The sequence below is a fragment of the Notolepis coatsorum genome (assembly GCF_963971535.1).
Source record: "Notolepis coatsorum genome assembly, chromosome: 6".
Taxonomy (NCBI): domain Eukaryota; kingdom Metazoa; phylum Chordata; class Actinopteri; order Aulopiformes; family Paralepididae; genus Notolepis; species Notolepis coatsorum.
Genome location: NC_140170.1, coordinates 84,987,209 through 85,009,473, shown reverse-complemented (window position 1 = coordinate 85,009,473; position 22,265 = coordinate 84,987,209). Strand labels below are relative to the sequence as shown.

General features: G+C 45.4%; 1 protein-coding gene across 3 annotated transcripts in view; it reads right to left on the bottom strand.

The window, feature by feature from the left end:
- LOC311231069 (macrophage-stimulating protein receptor-like) overlaps nt 1–22,265 on the bottom strand; it is a 66,291-nt gene that overhangs the window by 41,678 nt on the left and 2,348 nt on the right. For all 3 annotated transcript variants that reach the window (XM_084317539.1, XM_084317541.1, XM_084317540.1), the window contains 4 exons: nt 19,703–20,979; nt 10,930–11,106; nt 7,696–7,815; nt 6,709–6,879 (listed from right to left, as the gene is read on the bottom strand). In XM_084317539.1, coding sequence (XP_084173665.1) covers nt 6,709–6,879; nt 7,696–7,815; nt 10,930–11,106; nt 19,703–20,902 — 1,668 coding nt within the window. In that variant the 5' untranslated portion in view covers nt 20,903–20,979. The remainder of the gene's footprint in view (nt 1–6,708; nt 6,880–7,695; nt 7,816–10,929; nt 11,107–19,702; nt 20,980–22,265) is intronic.

Below are 22,265 nucleotides of genomic sequence, written 5' to 3'. Positions count from 1 at the left end.
GTTCCGGCGGGGTCTGTTGAACGGTGTCCCCATCTGGGAGCCGATGCGTGAGCTCGGCGGTGTAGCAGTAGAGCTATACTACTGCAGGATGGGACTTAACAGCGGGTTAGGGCTCAGCTGGCTAGTTCCTATCCACATTGGCGTCGGGTAGTGGGGCTATGGGTCCAGCCGACATTGTAAACATGTTGCGTGTTGTGCGCAGGCGGTTGTTGATCTGGGTTCCACATCACCTAATGCTAGGCTGTAGTAGTGTAGTGGGCTACTGTTTTGTTCTGTCACTCTGCTATGAGAAGGTCTGTCTATGCTACAGCTTTCTCTCCTCTCAACCATTCATGCTGATGGTCAATCGGTGTCTATTGGGGGAGTATGCGGGGGGGGCTTTGTTTACCTTTTTTGGTAAATGGGCTAAGCTAGGGCTGGTGTGCTGTTGTGAATATTTTGAATGAAGGCGGGACTAGTTCGCTCTGGTCCGCCTCCCCTTAACGTTGTGTATATGGGTTTGCTCATTCTACAGTATTTTGAGGTTTAGTTCTTTTATTCATTTAACCCTTTCATGGTGCACACCACAGTGGAGGTTGCTGTTTGCAACCACCAATGGTGCTCCGTGTTAACATCAGTCCTTTGCTTTTGACATATTGAAACAGTGCCCCGCCCGGCCGACGCCATGGGTGGGTCGGCCTGGCGAGTGGCTGGTGGGCTGCTAAAGCCTGTACCGCCACGGTATGGAATTGGCAGCGATTAGAACTGTGTTCGAATTGCTGTTTTTTCTATTAAAAAATGGTGTCTGGTGGCGGGGCCTTGAGGGCCAGCCGACGTCGACACATCGCGCGAGGTTGTTGACATTATTAGCTTTGACCCAGCCGCAAGCTATAACCGCTCAGGGTTCCCCTCTCCGCAGGGGATTTTGGTCTTCTGCTGGAGCGCGGGCGGTATTGTCCTAGGCCCCACACAGCCTCACACCGCGCAGCCAGAAGAAGAGAGAGCACGGCCTCGTCAGCGGCGATGACGAGGCCCTCGACAGGCGGCCATGTTTTCCCCCGCCGGAGGTATCCTGGGCGTTGAATCGACAGGTGTCCACAAGGCCGACAGCCTTGGCGGCCGAGGGATCGGCCATGTTGGATGGGTTCGGCTTGAACAACAAGCCGTCACCGTCCTGCCGCGAGCAGCCCGCTCTCCGATCACTCCCTTCCCCAACACCAGCGGAAAAAGTGGGCTCTGATTGTTTCCTTTGGCTGCGGGCCGCGTGCCTTCGTTGAAGCGCGGGCGGCCCCACCTTTCGCTTCTCATGGGGACAGGGGCTGACACCCAGTTGATGGCTGAGCCTGGGTCTGTCCGTGAGAATGTTGTGCTGTCAAGCGGCTCCCACACCATAAGCTGTGTTGGTTGAGCCTGGTGTTACGTCTGTCAACTATAAGTGTTGTCAGCAGGGGGGCTCGAAACCTTTTGAGGCACACAGTGCGGGCGTCCCCGGCCTCGCCTTCGCCAGGCCAGGTATCATGTTGGTGCCTCCCACTCCTGAAAGATTGGCAGTGGTCTCGCAGGCACGCGTGATTTGGGTGGTAGTAATATCACTGCAGGGCTACGGTGTGTAGGAACCCATGGGGTCCTTACACCTTGCATATCCGGCTGCAGAACAACTCCTCAGCATGTTCTGGAGGGGTGTTCTGTGGGGGGGCTTTTTTCACCTAGAAAGCCCCCCGTATCAAACCGGCCCTTTCTGTCGGGGTCCCCCCTTGGGTGCGATTGCCTCATGGGTGGTGTCAGGGTCAGATGTCCCGACACGGAACGCTCTGCTCGCACGGTTCCAGGGTTGGCTACGCACAGCGGGTGGGACCGGGCCAACTATCTACAGTTCCTGGCGGACCTGCGCCACATGGCGGCGGGTGCGTTGGGAGTGTCATCACATATGACTACGGCAGTACCATATGTCGAGGTGGATGGAGAGAACGCTGAGGCGGGGACTTGTGTTTACACAACCCCACCCGTTTTCGGGTTTGGTACAGACCCTATTATCAGGGTCTCCAGCAGTGACAGCTCTGGTCAACGAGATCCAATCTCTGTGGACGAAGCAAGCCATCGTCGTGGCGTTCTCCTCCCGGTGTTCTCTGGTGCCTGAGAAATCGGGAGGGGGGGGGGGTGTCAGACCCAGGCTGGACCTGTCCTGTGGGAAGGTTCAGCATTTTTTGGATCGTCTCCTACCTGTTGAACACTGTCAGGTGGGGGTCTGGTTCTCCTCCATAGACCTGTAGGATGCGTATGCGCATCTCCGATCTTCCATCCTAGGGCTTACCTACGCTTCCTTTGCTGGGTTAGCGTATGAGTACCAGAGACTGCCGTTCGGTTTTCTCTGGCTCCCCGCATCTTCACCAAGTGCGTGGAGGCCGCACTGGGGCCTCTGCGTCGTCAGGGGTTACGGAGTGTATTCTGCCCTGACGACATTCTGGTCCTTCGCGGTCAAGGTGGATCGTCAGGTCTCGTACCAGGCAGGTCCCTACCAGCCTGGGGTTGCTGTAGACTGGAAGTAGAGTACTCCTCTTCCCAGTCAATGGTTGGAGGGCTATGGGCATCCCTCTCAGAGCGTGTTGTCCTAGGACGGTTACGGCGCTGTCTCACGTCACGTTTTTCACCGACGCCTCCCTCGCTGGTGACGCGTCGGGCCAACGCAGTAGGGGGCAGCTGGCAAACCATGCTGCCCGGTCTGCGCTACGTTCAATGTGTTGGTGTTGAAAGCGGTCCTTCTGGTCCTCAAACGGTGTTGATCAGGACGGACGATACGACGTCAGTGTCGTGTATCGACAGACAGGGAGGAGTACGCTCCCCCCGTCTGCACCAGGCGGCGGGCGGCTGGCTATGGGCGTCCTCCATCTGCGTGGCCTGACGGCTCCCCACATCCCCGGCAGGGAGAATGTGGGTACAGGTGTACTGTCGCGGGGCGGTCCTCATCCTGACGGGTGGGGATTACGTCCGGACATAGCCAGGCAGGTCTGGGACCGATGCCGTGCCGCCTGGGATTCTTGCCCGTACATCTGTTAGGTCAGTTGTTGGGACGGGTACATTGAGGGGCGCAGGTTCTTGATCCTGATGGTGTTACCATCCGGAATGCGCATGCTCCCTCCACTGTCGCGCTTACGCGGGCAGATGACGTATGTTCCAAGTGTGGTGTAAGGCGGGGGGCCGGGACCCAGTCTCCTGCCCCCTGGATGCTGTCCTTAGTTACCTCCAGTCTCTCCTTGATAGACTGTCGGCTTCGACGGTGAGGGTATATGCAGCAGCTATATCCTCCTATCATGAGGGATTTGAGGGGATGTCTTGTTCAGCCACCCTCTTGTGAAGCGTTTCCTGCTTGGCGCTCGACGCGTTAAGCCGGTGCAACGCTCCTTGACTCCGACTTGGGATCTTCAATTGGTCCTCGGTCGGTTGTCCTTGGCCCCGTTTGAGCCGCTGGAGCAGGCGCCGTTGGAACAGCTGTCGTTCAAGACCGCGTTCTTGCTGGCCGTCACCTCCGCTGACGCGTGGGTGTGCTTTGTGCTCTCTCGGTACGTCCAGAGTGCCTGTCTTTCGTCCGATTGCGGTGCCACTCTGCGGCCTAATCCTGCCTTCGTGCCTGTAAATATCCGGAGTTCTTCCGCTCCAGGGATATTGTGGTTCAGGCGTTTCATCCGCCTCCTCACGGTAGTGAGTTAGATGCGGGCCTTCACCTGTCATGTCCGGTCCGTGCTTTGGGAATTACCTCAGCCGTACTCAGGACCTCGGGGTCACCGTTCAGTTTGTCTGTCACGGTGATTCTCATGCCGGTAAGGCACTATCGAACAACGCCTGTCCCATTGGTTGTGCGAGGGCATTGCCCTCTGCTACACGTTGGCTGGGCAGGATCCCCCTGGGGGCGTCAGGGCGCACTCCACTCGTGGGGTGGCTGCCTCTGCCGCTCTCCTGGGTGGGGCTTCGGTGGAGGATCATGGTCCTCCCCGGGCCCCTTTGTAAGGTTTTACCTCATGGACATGACCGGGGGTTCTGTCTCCCAGGCGGTTCTGGGGTCTGTGGCCTTTCCTGCTTCCCGTCCTTTGGTAGGGTAGCAGGAGTGTGTGGGTATGGGCCACAGTGTGTTAGGTCACACGTGGTTCCGCCTGTGCTGTGTGTTCAAGGGGTTCTAGTTCCCTCTTGTTCGCACTCAGGTGGAGTTGACTGCGCCCCCCCTTCGTTAGGAAGGATGGGGTGACAGGGCTCCCCGCACCCCTTGATGTGGGCTTACGGGTCCTCAGGGGGTACATCTGTCGGGTCTCGCGTCCGCTCTAACCCATATCTCAATAGGCTTGAGCGGGACGCGATAAGCCATACGAAATATAACGATAGGTTATGTATATAACCTAGTTATATGAGTATTGGCTGAGTGTCCCGCTCTAAGCGGCCCTGAGTTCCCTTTTGAGGGATCTTTTACTGGAACGGGATTTTGGCGAGGAAGGGTGTTTGGTGACCAGGACCATGGTCTTATAGGCTACGCCTCCATAGAGGCGGGACCCGGTCAGGTGTGGGTGTATAAGTTGTGTTCGTGGTGGTGTACAGTAGGTACAAGGAGATAAGGGGTATCTCAATAGGCTTGAGCGGGACGCTCAGCCAATACTCATATAACTAGGTTATATACATAACCTATCGTTAATTGTTGATCTGATTATGAGTAGATTATTTAAAATTAGGGATGTCCGATATTGGCATTAAAATGTGATATCGGAAAATATCGGTATCAGTTTAAAAAATAAAGAAAACATTTCTTTTTTTTTTACATTTATTTAACCTTTATTTACCCAGGCAAGCAAATAAGAACAGATTCTGATTTTATTTATTGTCAAAAGTATGCATAATGTTGTGTTAAGAGATATGTAATGTTAATTACCTGAAATAATTCAGTTTTTTGGGGGGGGGAAACCTTGCATATATCAGTATCGGTTGATATTGGTTGATATCGGTATAAGAGTATCGGTAAAAAAGCCAATATCGAGCATCCCTATTTAAAATGTATTGTCATTACTAGGGCTGTCAGTTTATCGCGTTAATTAGATTAATCAATTACACAGCAAATTATCGCGTTATGAAAATTAACTCAAAATTTATTAAAAACAAATAAACAAATAAAAAATAAATTGTATAATTTCTTTTTTTATCTCATTCATTCCATAAGAACGTAGAATACACATTTACAGACTTTTTTTTTATATGGACCATTTGCATGTTCTTGGTATCTGATTCTAGGGACATCTATGGATCTCAGGGAATGTATTCCCAGTGTCAGAAATACTGTGTCTGTTACTAGGCTTGAGTAAATTGTAATGAACCAAATGAGAATATCAATTAAAAAAAAAAATTATCTTTGACTGTGAATAACACTATGCTCAAATTGACCAGACCTGAAAAATCTAAGCAAATGAATAGATGGAAGATGATTAAACAAAAGGTTTTGTAGATACAGTACTGAATTCTGCCATTCCGGACACATGCAATTTGAAATATGATAATTGTTGATCTGCCCGGCCTCCCTTGAGTGCCACTGATGCATCCATGAGCAAGTCAATTAAAGTAGTAATCTCTGACATTTTCAAACCTTGGGTGCCGATTTAATATATATTTTTAGTTTTGATTGGATATTTTATTTCTTGGGACTTTTGTTCACTTATTTACCACGTTAAATTATAACCTGCTTCCAGAGACGCTGTATATCACGAGTCAGATTTACTTTCTCGATGATTCCTAGTATCCTGCAGCGTAATAACGGATAAGGCCGTGGTAATTCTATTTCTTTCGTCTTGCCAACACAGCTTAGAAAATGACCAAAACCTACAATGAATTTCTTCTACTTACAAGTATTGTCCATTCAGACAACACCAGATTATAGCTTGTATCCAGAACTCATAGAACTCCATTGTTGTCAAAAGAACCCCTGTTAAATCACAGAGCCGCACTGCTTTGGTCAGTAATAATTCACCATTGCGATGAACACTTGAAAGAACACTTGCATTGTTCTTTTTCCTGGAACTACTCGATGAAGTGACAGCGATTGCTTCTGAAGTAGTTCCGGTTCAGGCAGAGAGGAAACGATCACTTCATGAAGTAGTTCCAGGAAAAAGTACAATGCCTGTGTGCATCACAATGATGAATTACACTGACCAGAGCAAACCGCTCGGCTCTGTGACTCAACAGCTGGGGCAGCGGTGGACATTTACTGTTCTAAGCACCGGTGCCTTGGAACGATTTGGAAAAAATATGTAATTGCAATTATTTTTACTCATATTGTAATTGCGTTATGATAAAAAAAATATTACATACAATATCGATACAATTTTGATTAATTGTTCAGCCCTAGTGTTTGGTAGGACATTCGCGGGGAAATCACCTGGTGCACAGGAAGTGATGCGTTTCACTTTACCAGCGGCAAAAAAAGGTTTTAATTAAGTAGTTAGCATGACTTTTTGAGATGGAAAGCAAGTAAGTGCAGTGAAAGAAAACGCAGCAGCAATGACAGCTTATGTCACAAAATGTCACCAAAACAAAACAAAACATAACGAGGATCTTGTGGATTACAACTTTAATCCCTAAGTGGTCAACAGTGCCATATTATGGTTGTACTGGGCAGCTCCCAGGTGTGACTATACCCAGGTCACCACAATGTAGCGTTTCACCATCAATGCATGCGTGACTTCAACCATGTTGGACATCTACCTCTGTGATAACAGGCGAGCAGGATTCCTTTATCCAGTCTGAGGCACATTCATGCTGCCGGGTGCAGTTCCCTGAACACCAGCCACACTTCATGAAGCGAGGAGCCGTCAAACACATGGAGCAGGTCAAGAAGTGAGCGCATCCTGGGCCAGTAGGAGGAACACTGAACATCTAGAGAGAGGGGAACGGGGGAGAGAGAGAGAGAGAGAGGGAGATAGAGGGGGGGGAGAGAGGGGAGGGGGAGATAGAGAGAGGGAGGGAGGGAGGGAGGGAGGGAGGGAGGGAGGGAGGGAGGGAGGGAGGGAGGGAGGGAGGGAGGGAGAGAGGGAGGGAGAGAGAGAGGGAGAGAGAGGGGGGAGAGGGGAGGGGAAAGAGAGAGAGGGAGATATATACAGAGTTAGAGAGAGAGAGTGAGAGAGAGAGAGAGAGAGAGAGAGAGAGAGAGAGAGAGAGAGAGAGAGAGAGAGAGAGAGAGAGGGGAGAGAGAGAGGAGAGAAAGGAGAAAGAGAGACCAAGAGACAGAGAGAGACAGAGATAGACAGAGAGAGAGAGAGAGAGAGAGAGAGAGAGAGAGAGAGGAGAGAGAGAGAGAGAGAGAGAGAGAGAGAGAGAGAGAGAGAGAGAAAGAGAGAGGGGCAGAGATAGATAGAGACAGAGAGAGAGGGAGAGAGAGGCAGAGAGAGAGATAGAGAGAGAAAAGGGCAGAAAATGCAGAAAGAGAAGGTAGGAAGCAGAGTTGAAGAAGAATTATCACACCTTTGCCCAAAATCTCACAACTTTAAAGGTTATGTTCAGAATTCTTATTTCCTCTGCTTAACAATGTTGTTGTTGATTGGTAGAGTCCTTTCTCAGCACAATCCTCTAAGGAAGGTGGCAAATAAGTGTAAAAACACTACTATAGTAGTAATAGGGCTACGGGTCCAGAATTATAAATGTACCCTTTAAACATACTGTAATGTCTTATGTAGTTATTATTGACAGACTCACCTCGTTTCCAACCACAAAGAGAAGAGACATGTCCGAGTGCACGGCTGCCACTCTGGACACCATGGTGTTTCCCAGAGAAAAGTTGGCAAAAACGATAGGTCTGGAAAGGGTCAGTATGACCTAAACCCAGGGGGGATGGAGAGGCAACGGTCATGTGGATGCTGAATCCTGAATACCCACCGCATACTATTGTCTACCCATATAATCTGTATGATAGCATGCACAACTGCTGTATATACCACATATATAGATTAGATTAGATTATTTAAAATTAGGGATGTCCGATATTATCGGCCTACCGATATTATCGGCCGATATTGGCATTAAAATGTGATATTGGAAAATATCGGTATCGGTTTAAAAAATAAAGACATTTTTTAATTTTTTTTATTTTTACATTTATTTAACCTTTATTTACCCAGGCAAGCAAATAAGAACAGACTCTGATTTTATTTATTGTCAAAAGTATGCATAATGTTGTGTTAAGAGATATGTAATGTTAATTACCTGAAATTATTCAGTTTTTTGGGGGGGGAAACCCTGCATATATCAGTATCGGTTGATATCGGTTGATATCGGTATCGGAAATTAAGAGTTGGACAATATCGGTATAGGTAAAAAAGCCAATATCGAGCATCCCTATTTAAAATGTATTGTCATTACACTTTACTGTTAATTTTGCACTCTGGTTGGATGCCAAATGTATTTTTGTTGTACTGTACTTGACAATAAATGTGAATCTAATCTAATGTAATCTTATCAACGTCTCACAGACCTATAGTCAGGAAACAGCTCTGGCACAAGTGCCTTATAACTGTAACAATATACTGACCGCCGCGACAGTTTGAAACAGTTTGAAAGAAAATGTTGCAATAACTTTGAATTGCATGTATACATACAGTAATGTCACAAATAACAAAATAGTAAGCTTGTCTGAACATTTATGAGTTATGCAGTGGCATATTTATCAGAAAGGTAAACAGACCTTTTACTTTTACCTACTGTATAGCTTTATGGCTGCATTCATTATTGTTTCCATGGACACAAGTGGCTAAACATGGCGTCACAGATGCCGAGAAGTACTTACTGTACTGGCACTGATTTACACTGGTATTTACCTCCGGGGCAGAGATGTTTGATAGTGAAACATCATGTTTATTGAAATAAAGATTATTAATAGTGATGCACTGCCATTGCTTTATTACTGCACTGTGCTAAAACCACAGATGAACGATTATTTACATTTTTACTTATAAAACTAAAACTAGATTCTATTGTGCTTTAATTTAGTTTATATCCCATTTTTTTTTATTCCACCTTTTTATTTTACAGTTGTACAGCCCTGGTCTATTTTTATTCCATAATTATATTCTATTCTATTGTGCTTCTATCTTAATTGAGTTCATATTTCAGTTTATTTTATTCCAGATTTGTATTTTATTATCTGTCCGTTATTGTCTGTCCGTTAATGTCACACCGAAAACTACCAAATCTAATTCCTTAGTGAAAACTACTTGGCAATAAAGACCTAGGGCCCTCATTCATCAACGTGTTCTACGCACAGATTTGTGCTTACCCTGTGCGTACGATCATTTCTAAGCAAAGAGTGGGATTCATCTATTTCAACTTGAACTTGACTCCGTGCTTACGTCTACGCACAGGTCAGAGCACACTTAGCTGACGCCCAGTGGTAGAATATATTATTACAACAAGGAAATGAACTTCTGTGCATAATAACACTGGCATGTTCTGTACGAACCGTAGTTCATTATAGTTCATTGTAAAATAGCAACAGTAGTGTAATTATGGTCAAAACCCTATAAATAGCATTTGGAATAATAGATCTTTCTCTCAGAATGAATGCAGCATGGTTTATATAGCGTTATCGGAATATACGGGGTGTAGGCTACTGACTGACTGCGCTCCGCGTAGCTTGATTGATTGATTGATTGAAAAGTTTATTAACAGATTGCAGAATGGGTACAGTACAGTACAGCTCAGTACATACAATTGTTAATTGGGGATGCAGACCAGAGAAAGACTTTCGTCTTGTTTACATCAGGGTCCCCCATTTTCAATTCATCATAAATCATAAAGCTCAACTCGTTATTATTTTGCGCAGACCGCAGAAACACGGGAACGTTTTGATTATATTTAAAAGGCTTTACGTTAAACGAAACAAGTGGAATTTCGAAGCTGTAAGCAGAATACAAGTCATATGAATATAGTGTTCTTCCCCCTTTTTACTGTATAAGAAAGAATAGAAAACGCATTGCAATGACACCAGATAGTGGACAGACTATGTATATGATGGGATTCAAGTTCGCGTTTTTGTTGATCATAGGCATGCTGTCAGAGTATGATATCTTAATCAAACATTCTAGAACATTTGTCGTCACAGATCATGTCCTAATAGAACATAGGCTATGGCATGGATCGTGATATTGTGTGGACTGTTATTATTACTGTACCGGTACCACCCATTGTGACAACAGCCTTGTGAGTCCCGCACACAAACATGATGGAATTCAAGTTCATGTATTGAAAGGCAGGCTACATCATACATGCAGTGAGATTCATTGTTCTTGTATATGCTCTCGTATTATTGTTTATATAGGCTACCCAATACTGACATCAAAATAGATTGTAGTATGCCTCTAGAAATCATATGCAGCAGGTAGAAAATTGACGGGAGATCCATCGCGATTTGGAATAAAATTGAGGAGAACTTTAATCCCTGGGTATTAATCAAACAACACGGGAAAAGGCAGTCATATTCCAGCGCGGTATTTATTAGTGTTTGCGCTGCCCAGGCAGCAATGGTTAATATAGATATCATATCCGACATCACCGTAAGTGTACACGTCTGTCAGCCTGTCTCATGATTGACACGCTTCCCTCGGCTTAGTCCATTTTTCCACATTTCATGGGTGTATTCCATTACCGTATATGGTTAATCGGGGCGTTTCTGGTATGCAAATACTTAAAACAGTGCACGAGCTCAAACGTAGGATCAAAGTCATATTCATCATGACAGGTGTGCGTAGAACCTGCGTACGCACGTGTGATGAATCCCGACTTCCCTGTGCGTACACTGATTCTACATTCTGTGCTTACGTGTGGAAATAGAACATATTCTACGCACACGTTGATGAATGAGGGCCCTGATTAGTCTAAAACCATACACGGTGGCTTTGATAGTCGATTAGTCGTATTCTGTGAGACCCCTACTACCTGCATGATCCTGCCGTCCGATGTCCCAAAGTGTCCCAGGGTGTCGTTGCCGTTAGTGGTGACCAGGATGGCGGTGAGGAGCACGTCTCTCAGCTGCCTGTCGAAGAGGTCCAGTCTGTAGTAGGGCTTTGCCACCAGCGTCGGCCTGGACATGCATGTCATGTTGTTGTCAGAGCTCTGGGAAAGAGAGACAGTCACATCAGCACTTGTGTTAAAGGGCTGTTGCACTGAAACTGACTTTTAGGCTGTTAATTCTGCAAAAGTAGAGATTTCCCTAAAACATTTATTCTGATGAGTTTTGGGTTATAAGCTCTCAAAAGTAAGGAATATGTCCCATGACATCATCCAATTTCACTGCCTGAGAAAGCTGAAAAAAAGGTTTATGACGGTAACTAGATATTAAGAAAACACATGTTTAATGAAGGTACGGGAATGTGACCGGTTTAGTCAATGCAATCCGTCATCATACGGTAACTCAGAACTCATAAAGAGAGAGGGGAAAGGTGCACAAGGGGACGTCACGTTTCACCTGATGGTATGAGACTAGGGTGGCTCAGGGTGGACAAAAGAGTATCAATGATGAAATTATGCCTATTGTATAGGATTTATAAAGGGGAGGTGCCAAGTTACCTATACAATTACTTCCAATATGTTAAAAATAATCACAGCCATGAAACCAGAGGTAGAGACACAAACATAGTCCCTTTTAGAGGACATTAGAATTATTGAAAACAGTAGAAAGGGAATTGATCAAATTTAAGAAATGGTTTGATAGGAATAAGTTGCCTCTTAATGAAAACAAAACTACATTTATGGTATTTGGTGGTGTTCCTACCGACTGTGAAATTAAACTGGATTTAAATGGAACCGAAATTGAAAGAGTATATGAAACAAAATTCTTAGGTGTGATTATAGATCACAAACTCTGTTGGAAGCCACATATACAATATATCAAAGGTAAATTAGCCAAATCTGTTGGCATTCTGTACAAAACAAGGGAGCTGTTAAATCAGAAATGTTTGCATATATTGTATTTTTCACTTGTTGTGCCATACATGTCATATTGTGTTGAGGTCTGGGGGAATTTTTATAAAACAAATATAGATCCCATTATTAAACTACAGAAAATAGCTATTAGAATAATAAACAAAGCTAGTTACCTTGAATCGACAAATCCATTATTCATAAAGTCCTGCACATTCAAATGTGTAGATATGGTGTACATAAAAACCTTGGAAATAATTGTTCATGCTAAGAGTAAAAGCCTACCAGTTTGTATTCAATGGCTCTTTCAACCAAGAGAAGGAAAGTATCATTTAAAGCAGAATTTTTCAACATCAAGATTTCAAGCTGTTTTGGGCTGGGCTCCGCCCATGAGCGCTTTGAGTGACAGTCACCCACAGTCTGCACTGGCAGAGACAGAGAGAGATATAGAGAGATTGAGGGGGATACTAATTAATTTCGCCGCAGGGGGGCATAATCCCATGGGACAATGCATTGGTAACTTGTTTCAAATGACAATATATACCCCTGTGAATATTATTGCACGGATCGGAATACCGGCGTGCGCGTGGGAGCATGCGCAATGATATTTTGACAGTGATATGCAAGTGCTCCCGACTGCGAGGGAGAGAGAGAGAGATAGAGAGGGAGAGAGAGAGAGAGGGACACAGAGCATTTACACACAACCTCCCGACCGCGCGCGGGACAGGAGCTTCTCTCGGGGAAACACACACTGCGTGATGCTGGATTGATGCTGGATTGCACTCTGTCTTGGTCTCAGCATATTAATTATATTGTTTTAAAAATGGGAAGAGCAATTGGTATTTCCAGGAAATGTGCTTCTTTTGTTGCCCGTCCCCTTTTATGTCAGATAGTGCAAAGTTTAGTTTTATGTCATCTTGACTATTGCTCTGCGATGTGGTCATCTGCTGCCAGTGGTGACCTCAGGAAGCTCCAGGTGGTCCAGAACAGGGCAGCACGGTTGGTACTGGGCTGCTCACTAAGGTCTAATGTGAGCCGTATGCATGCCCGCCTCTCTTGGCTTAACGTTGAAAATAGATTGTCTTTTAATATACTTGTGCTGTTCAAGTTGGTCATGAGCAGTAAAACTCCAGTTTTTATACATAATCAGAATGTTTTTAGTAATACTGTGCACGAGCATTACACTAGAGGTTCCAGTAGTGGGCAGCTTGAATTGCCAGGTCCTAGAACCAGTGCTTTGGGGAGATCTTTTATTTTTAGAGCATTAACTCTTTGGAATGGCCTGCCTCGGAACCTCTGCTGCATTTACAGTAGATTCACTTTTTAAAAGAATCTTAAATAGTTTTTAAATAGTTTTTAACACTGTAAAGTAATTTTTTTGTTTTGTTTTACACTAATGTAATTGTAGCTATCTTAATTGTTACAGTAGTTTCATTATGCATTGTGTGTACTGACTTTTAATAATTTTGTTTTTGCAATAGTGATTGTTTTTGTATGTTTTTTTGTGTGTGGACCCCAGGAAGACTAGCTGGTTGCTATCGCACCAGCTAATGGGGATCCCTAATAAAATCAAATCAAATCAAAATCCCTCTCTCTCTCCCGCTCTATTTCTCTCTCTCTCTCCCTCTCTCTCGCTCGCTCGTTTTCTGCTGTCTCTGTTGGCAACCGAAGTGTCAGTATTTCCATTTGCTCTGTTGTTGAGTGCGCTACAACCATAGAGGGATGCAGATCAGCTCCTTGCTACGTAGGATAGCGAGTCAAATCAGAATGGCTTAGTTCACTGGGGGAGGATATTGTCTCAACTGAATTGGAGCAATCCGCCTAAATGAGAATTAGAGACACAGACCCCATTGATACAAACCCCCATTGCTAGAAAACAATGCTAAACACTGGAAAAGGCCATTTATAAGACACAGGACCTTTAAACAGGCCCCTAGGTTAACTGGCTTCAAAAAGTCTGTACAAACATGGCATCGGTATAGGAAAGAGGGTAGCATATTTATTATTATTTTATCTTCTATACTGTATATGCATATAGTCTCTTAATGTTTTATGATGATGAATATGTTGTCATGTCAACGGGTGGAATCGAAACACGTATATATCCGTTGTTCGTCCCCATTGTGTTAATACCAGGGACCATGATGGAAATAAGTGCTTGCATTTTATCATGTTTTTATCCTTTGGATGATGTCTCTAATCCACAATCAAATCAATCAATCAATCAATCAGCCTTCCCTTCTCTGTTCCTGTCTCTCTCCCTCACTCTCGTCACACATGTATTTAACTGTACACAAACACACGAACACGCAAGAGAATAAAGACACAGGAAGCAGCCGAGAGAACACTCATTCCTCCATTTAGGAAGGAAGCAGCCTGTAGCCTCCAGCCATCCCTGTGTGTGTGTGTGTGTGTTGAAGGGGGGGTTCTATGAGAAGAACAAGGCCATAAAACAGCAGTGAACTCCAGTCTCCGGCTCCACCATGTGTTAGCCGGGGGAGATAGCAATCTCCCAACACATATTGTGGGACAGACCATGAAAACTCAAAACAGATGTCCTTCGACTTTGGCTCTTGACAAATGACAATGTGGTTAATTAGGTATGAAAGAATGTCGATTCTTAATCCCTAAAAACTAAATACGGTTACTTGGGGATAGAATGTAAAGCGGTGTGGAGGAACCGGTGTGGAGGCATTAGCTGACCTGCCCCGGCACGTCTCTCAGCGCTTTTCCCGCTCTTCCAGTGCCCTAAATTCACATCGTATGATCTCGTCGGTGCCTTACACCGCTGTCATCCTCCATTTACACCGTGTGACGGTAGACCGCCTATTTGATTCAATTTGTTTTGCGTGTTTACATTCTTCAGAATTGATAACTCAGTGTGACGCCACCGGCAACAACATCTGGCCAATTTCAGAATGCTTTTTTTTTCTATGACTTTTTCTATGACTCCCCCCCACCTCCTCTGCACTGCGCCTGTTATGAACCAGACCTATAAAAGGTGCAGGAGCCCCGGCACAACACAGGCCCTCCCGTTCACATTCCGCCTCGTTATCAGCGGGATTTATAGCCTCACGTGTCATAACTCAAGCCTGTAGGTGTAGGTACACATGGCTATCTGAGCTGATAGGACGTGGACAACTTGAAACGCGGAGAGGCCGAGGGCCACGCCTTCTGTGCCGGGCATCACAGTATCAATCGCAGGTGATGTGAATGAATCAGTGAGCCAAACTAACTAACTCGTACTTTAAAGGAACACACCAACATTTTGGGGAATTAGCTTACCGTCTTCTCCAGAGAGAGACAAGAAGATAGATACCAGTTTCCTCTCTGTGCGTTCAGGAGAAAGCAATCTGGCTGCACGTTAGCCTAGCTTAGCACAATGAATGGAAGCGACATGGCCGGTTAGCCTAGGCATTGTCCAACTAACACCTCTCCCGAAGGCTAAATGGCCATGTCCGCTTCCATTCATTGTGCTAAGCTGAACGCACAGAGAGGAAACTGGTATCTATCTTCTTGTCTCTCTCTGGAGAAGACGGTAAGCTAATTTCACAAAATGTTTGCGTGTTCCTTTAAAGGGTACGTTCGGAATTCTCAGCCCCATTTGACGATGTTGTCGAAGGGTTGAGTGCTTTTTCTCTGCACAAGCCATGCTGTACTTCCTTAGTTGGCCATACGATTACTATAAAGTGAATGGGACCACTGTAAAACAAGCACTTGAATATACTTGAAAGTGCACCCAATAGCAAACTGCTTTGCTATGGTGGAGCAGGTTGCAGGGCTTATTGTACAAACTGAAGAGTGGCCCCACTGGTTTACATGTAAAACTATTTATAAGTTCTGATTTTGCATTATACACCCCTAGAACCAGCCTTGAAATACACTGAAATTCACCAAACCAAATTAGGTTCCAGTATTTATATCAGGGTTTGTACAGACTGGAGCAGTGGCCCCATTGACTTTGCTTTAGTCTTGTGGCTGATTAGCCGGAACTGCTGGTATCCAGTATGAAGAACAGCATGGCCTGTGCTGAGAGAGGACCCTATCAATCAACCTATCATCACTGGTAAGTAGCCAGTACCATAACCCTGGACTTACCCTTTAAAATACTTTTCCCATGGCACAGCTTTCATGTAGGAGATCTGCTATGTAAACAGTTCCCACCCTTTTTTGTGAGGAAGCATTTCATCCACGGCTGTGTCTCTGAAACGGTGTGGCAATGTGCTGGTCACATCTGAGTCACCAGCCACTCCCTGTGTCTCTCTCTCTCTCTCTCTCTCTCTCTCTCTCTCTCTCTCTCTCTCTCTCTCTCTCTCTCTACACACCTAACTCATTCATTTAAAATGGCCAAACACGTTCATATACATGCCGTACATATGGCACACACACTTAATTCTACAGGGCTAGATAGCTATCGGTCAGCTAGGAAATATCATGCCTTTTACCGTTTACCGTTATTTTACTGTTACTTTTATCATTATTGGTAAAAATGAATGCATAACCCTGTGACTTGTTAAAACAGAGTTCCAGTAGTCCCAGTAATAACTATTAGTAATAGTCTGAGTCTGAAAGACGAAAGTGTATTTTCCATACTGTCAAAACCAAAAAGAAAAAAAAAGGTCTGATATATCTGTTATCGCCAAAGTTCTCCCCCAACACACACGCACACACAAACACTCCTCCGCAGAGCTGTCTCTGCGCCTGTACGTCACAGCCTCCCAATTTCCAAATGCTTCTGCTCAAGACCACATCGGGACATCCGCAACCAAATTAGTGGAATATGCTACTATAACTTTAAATTGGGTGCATACAACTAATAACAAAAAATATTTATGAATTATGCAGTGATGTAGTTATTATAAAAGTAAAAGACTATGGTGCTAATTTCTGCACGAAAACCATCCATTTATGGCTGCGTTCATTGTCGTTTCCATGGACACAGTGAATAAACAAGGCTGCACATGGCTGACAATTTTTTAACTAATTGTCGACTGTAAAAGAAATATGGGGGGGGAGGGGACAATAATATAATATAATTTATTGAATATGGGAAAATATTACGAGTAAAGGTAGCAACGGTTAGTTTACTTCCCGTTTGAGCAGAGATGTTTGACTGTGGAACATCGTCGAACTCTATGCGTAGGAGTGTGACACACACACACATGCACGCACGCACACACGCACGCACGCACACACACACACACACACACACACACACACACACACACACACACACACACGCGCACACACAGTTGGGACAGAATGGAACAGAGTAGTTTCCTTCCTCTCTGAATAATCACTGACGTGTAGGTGAACGTAGGGTAATATCTGGGAAGTAGCAGATCCCTCTGTATCTGTATTGACTCACCTCTTATAATAGATCCCCATATCGTCTATTTAAAACACTCAAGTGTTGTGTATTCAAGTCATACAGTAAATTATCGTCACTTGTCACACGTCATAGGTGACTTAATGACTGTGTTTGTCTGGGGGAGTTGTCTTCCTGGCGGGGACAGGGGGACCTTTGTACCGCTACTCTAATGCCAGCCCACTGCTACAGAGGAGGACACAAACTCACTGTACCTAAGTAGAATTCTGAGGTACTTCAACTTTACTTGAACTTTGTACTTTTACTTCCACTACATTTCAAAGGAAATACTTTTTTTACTCCACTACATGTATCTGATCCTATTAGTTACTTACTAAAAATATTTTGCATACAAAACATGGCATGAATTGACAAAGAGGATGTAACTGGACCACATACCACTTTAATATAACCTTTAGAGGTCAATGGATCGAGGATAGAATGTTCCCAATAACTGGAATACACAAACGTTGCATAAAATGTGTACTTTTACTTTTGATAATATCAATATCAAATACTTCTCTACTTTTACTTTAGTATAATTTTGTATGGAGGACTTTTACTTTTACCTCAGTATTTCTACTTTTCTACAGTAAAGGAACTGTGTACCACTGGATAGGATACAGAGTGACCAGTATTTTAGTCCATGGGCCAGACCAGATATCGGATTCGGCACATGCAAAAAAAACGTTGACTGTCAAATTGTTTGTAGGGTCCGTATGAATAGATAGATAGAGTGATAACCTTTCAAGTAGCTTAGTGGCTGTTTATTGCATTTTGTTTGTTTAGCACCTATAGGACCTGACTCACTGGCAATTCAGCCAACTTAACTGTCTTCTGGAGAGCTAGAATGAAGATAGATGTATCACATAAAACTAGAGACCTTGACAGCTCTGTGGTAGTCATCTGGTAGTCGGAAGATTCCCAGTTCGATTACAGCTCCTCCCAGGCAGTGTGTCGAAGTGTCCTTGAGCAAAACACTTAACCCCTAATTTCCCCATGAAGTGCAGGTTGGCACCTTGCATGGTTGCCTCCACTGTCGGTGTACGAATGTGTGAGTGAATGGGTGAAAACGAGTAACAAAAATTGTAAAGCGCTTTGGATAAATGCGCTATATAAAAGCACCATGGCATTTACCATTTATCTGTAGATACCAGCCATGTCATAGCTTACAGGGAAAGGGATGGGAATATCCTCAGTGACAGTGAGACTGTTTCATTCAACAATATTTTGAGGTGTGGTGGAAATACAGAGGTCAGAGGTCATGGGAGAGGTCAAGGGACCCCATGGTAGATTGCCCCGGTGATCTTTCCGCGTCCAAATGTAGTTACACTTGACAAAATGTACATCCCTTTCCCGGTAAGCTATGGAAAGGCTGGTTATATCTAGGGATGCCCCGATCGATCGGCCACCGATCGTTATCGGCCGATAATCAGTATAAATATGCGATCAGTGAATTCCGATAATGAGTCATATTCGCCGATCGCAGAAAACCGATCAAGCGGAGATCTCACTCGCTGTCTGTCTCAGACACACAGGACCTGCAAACTGCCGCTCCTCCTCCCTTGCCCCACCCGCACCCGTGTAAAGTTTGTAAACACAGAGGACTGAGAGGAGGCTCCTCTGCTCGAGTCTATAGTGCATTCGACCGTGAGCTAATGTTAGCTACCTAGCTATCGTTACTGTTTAAACAAAATTACCCAGTCAACTATTCACTTTTAGTAGACATTGTCTAACGGTATTTAGCCGGCTAGCTACTGATAGCTCCTGATATCAACAAATGCTCCAGCAAGTCTAGTAGTGCATGTTGATACCTCCGTTAGCTCACGTTAGCTGACGTTAGTTCACTGTTCAAAACAAAATGTCCCATTGAACTAAATAGTTCACTGAGGCGTTGTCTTAACGTTATATAGCCGGCTAGCAGTAGCTACAGATAGCTCCTGATATCAATGTCTTATAACATTGATTCGATGCGTATTCGAGCTGAGGGCTTGCTGAATGTGATTTATACCAATACTAGGGTCCAGCTGCAGCGCCGGAGAATCCTGGCCGTAGCTGGAGGCTACTAGAGTACACACAGACAGTGGAGCTGTTTGCAGATAGCGAGCATTTTGACTTGTTGCGTGGTGGCGATGTCTCGCAGATAATACAAGTACAAGTCTAATTATATAATATATATATTTTATATAAAAAAAAATATATATAAAAAAAAAAAAAATGTAATCAAAAACGATCGGTATCGGATCGGTATCGGCCGATATGGCTCACGACGATCGGTGATCGGTATCGGTGGCAAACAACGTGATCGGGGCATCCCTAGTTATATCTATAGATTCCTCAGTTAGGCATGAGGTCTCTAGTGGAGGTAAGGGTGACAACATGAGGGAACAGATAGCACTTCCTGAGATCTCCTGTACTCACTTCGTGTGGGCAGCTCTCACAGGGCTGGAAGTGACAGAGTCCCCTGGACAGTTGCTCCGTACCTCCCCTGCAACAGGCCTCCACACCTTTATCGATGACCTTATTGGCCTCGGCCATGGGGAAGGCACACACGGCCGAGTTCCTTTGGGGGTGACCGTGCTCATCCGTCTGCGCAAACACCCCGTAAAGGATGCCGCCGGCTTCGGGCGTGCTCAGGTCGCCCGCCAGGTCCCTCCCCGCCCGACTGAAGTGGGCCGCCTGTAGTCCGTTATACACAAGGTCCTTGAACTCCTCCACCCGCCTCCTCCTGCGCTTGGGCTCGTAGCGGCACTCGAGGACCACCTCTCGGTACATCCAAGCCTCCGGGACGCTCACCGGCAGCCGTCCCAGACGGGTCTGAAATGCGGAGTCGCTTCTAAACGGGTCCTCCCGCTGCAGTGACAGGAAGTAGACGTACTCCTCCGTGGAGAAGGTGTAGATGTAATCGATACTGTAGGACTCCCGGAACTCGGGGAGCACCGTCAAGCCGCCCATGACCATGTGGAAGCCGTCTTCCGTCGCGAGCGGCCTGAGCACTGATATGGAGCGCCTGGGGTACCTCTGCGTCACGTACTGGTTCACGGACGACGCCACAAAGAACTGTGCGGTGGCGCCCTGCTCCACGATGCTGACCTTAGTGCCCAACGGGCTGGCCAGGCAATCAGGGCAGTAGGACGCAGAGTTCCCCCCCATTTTGAATAAACATTGAGGCTTCGGAGGGGAATGTGAAAGATCCAGGGTATAACAGATCCCGTGTTGAGTGCTCCCGCATATGTACAAGAGAGAAAGAAATCCGGAGGGATCCAGGATGAGGACCTTGTTGTCCGTATCCTTGGCGTCCTCGGGGTCCGTCTCTACGTCGCACAGCCGACAGGTCTGACACTCGGGGTCGCCCACCGGTCCGGTCCGCACCGCCCACAGCTTCTCCATGCTGTCCGTCACAGCCTCCACAACGTTCTGGGATGCCACGTACACCTCCGGCCTATCCGGGCTCACCTCTATGTTCTGTATGGGTCTTTCCGTTCGAAAGGAGGGCAGGGAGTAACGCACGCTGAAATCCACCCGCCTGCGGGGGGTCGTGGGACAGGTGTACGGCCCCGAGGAGGCGTGCGTCTGAATCCCTAAAATGCATGCCATCAGCAAGGTGGCCCACTGGACCATCTCCGCTCCACACTTGGGGGGGGGGGTGGCGAATGTGTGTTACCTACGGGAGAGCATTCTGGAGATGAGAAGGAGCTCTGGATGGGTGAGAGAAACAAGAGGGATGGTGACATTCAACATATTTATTGGTTAAGAGCTATTCTCATTTTCAACACAGACTTACATACTTGTCAACGGTTTTGCTTGCAACAGAGGAAACGAGAAGGATTTGTGTTCACAGTACTGCTAACAGAATGTGGCCATATCCGACCCAGACCCCCTCCGAATGTGGTTTGAGTGATCAGATCCAGGGGTGTAAATAGTACCCAGAAATTATACTTAAGTGAAAGTATGGGTACCATCTCAAAATCGTACTCAAGTAAAAGTCAGAGTATCTGGCTAAAAAACCTTTAAATGTACTTAATTTTAAGTACTAAAAAGTTAAAGTAAAAACTTCTGATAGCAGGTGTTTAATCAAAGATGACTGCTTTCTAGTCTGGCACATGGAACAAGCAGCATGGGTATGGGCAGGTTCATTTTCCATTGAGGAGTAAAAAGTATTGTAACGAAGTACAATTACTCAAGTACTTGGGATACACCCCTGGGATCTCAGATCAGATCTCAGTGCATTGCGTTCACACCTGGCATTAGAGCTGGTCACTTGCAGTTGGATCACCGAGATCTGATCTTAATGCCAGGGCCACCCACATTCTTTTTCTGATCCAAACCAAACTGCATATAATCAGAGCTCTGTAGTAGGAATACATTTTTAACACATAAATAATCGAAAGTCACATCAAATTGTGATTGTTTCCAATGCTGGCTCTTAAATGATCTGTAGAGGTGGTTGGCTGGGGTGTATTACATAGATATACATATCAGGAGTGGAAAAGACTGTAGCCTGCATAATGCATATCCTAAGAAGCACTGTTATTGTGTCCGTTTTGAGGAAATCTATCCATGGTGTATGTATAGGAAACACCTCAAAATAAAGATTCCTATTGAATCTGAAAACATGTGTATCGTTAAATACTTTTGCTTTAGGCATATGCCTTGTGGCAGTGCTTCTCAGTCTTTTTCGTGTCAATCATCTGATTTGGCATCTGTTTTTAGATGTGATTTAGCTCATAATTCCATAACTTTCTACTGTAGGTGGTGTCGTGAGAGTGAAACCTTCAACTTCTAATTTGTCCAGGGACCACCTGGAACCTCCTAAAGGACCCATGGAGGTCCTCAGACCCCATGTTGAGTCACTACTAAGAGTATTATTCAATATCAGTAGTATACCTGATAGGGATGTCCCAATACCGATACCATACTGTGCTCATGTACTCGTAAAACTACTCCAATACTATACTCAGTGCCATGTTTGTTCAGGAAAACA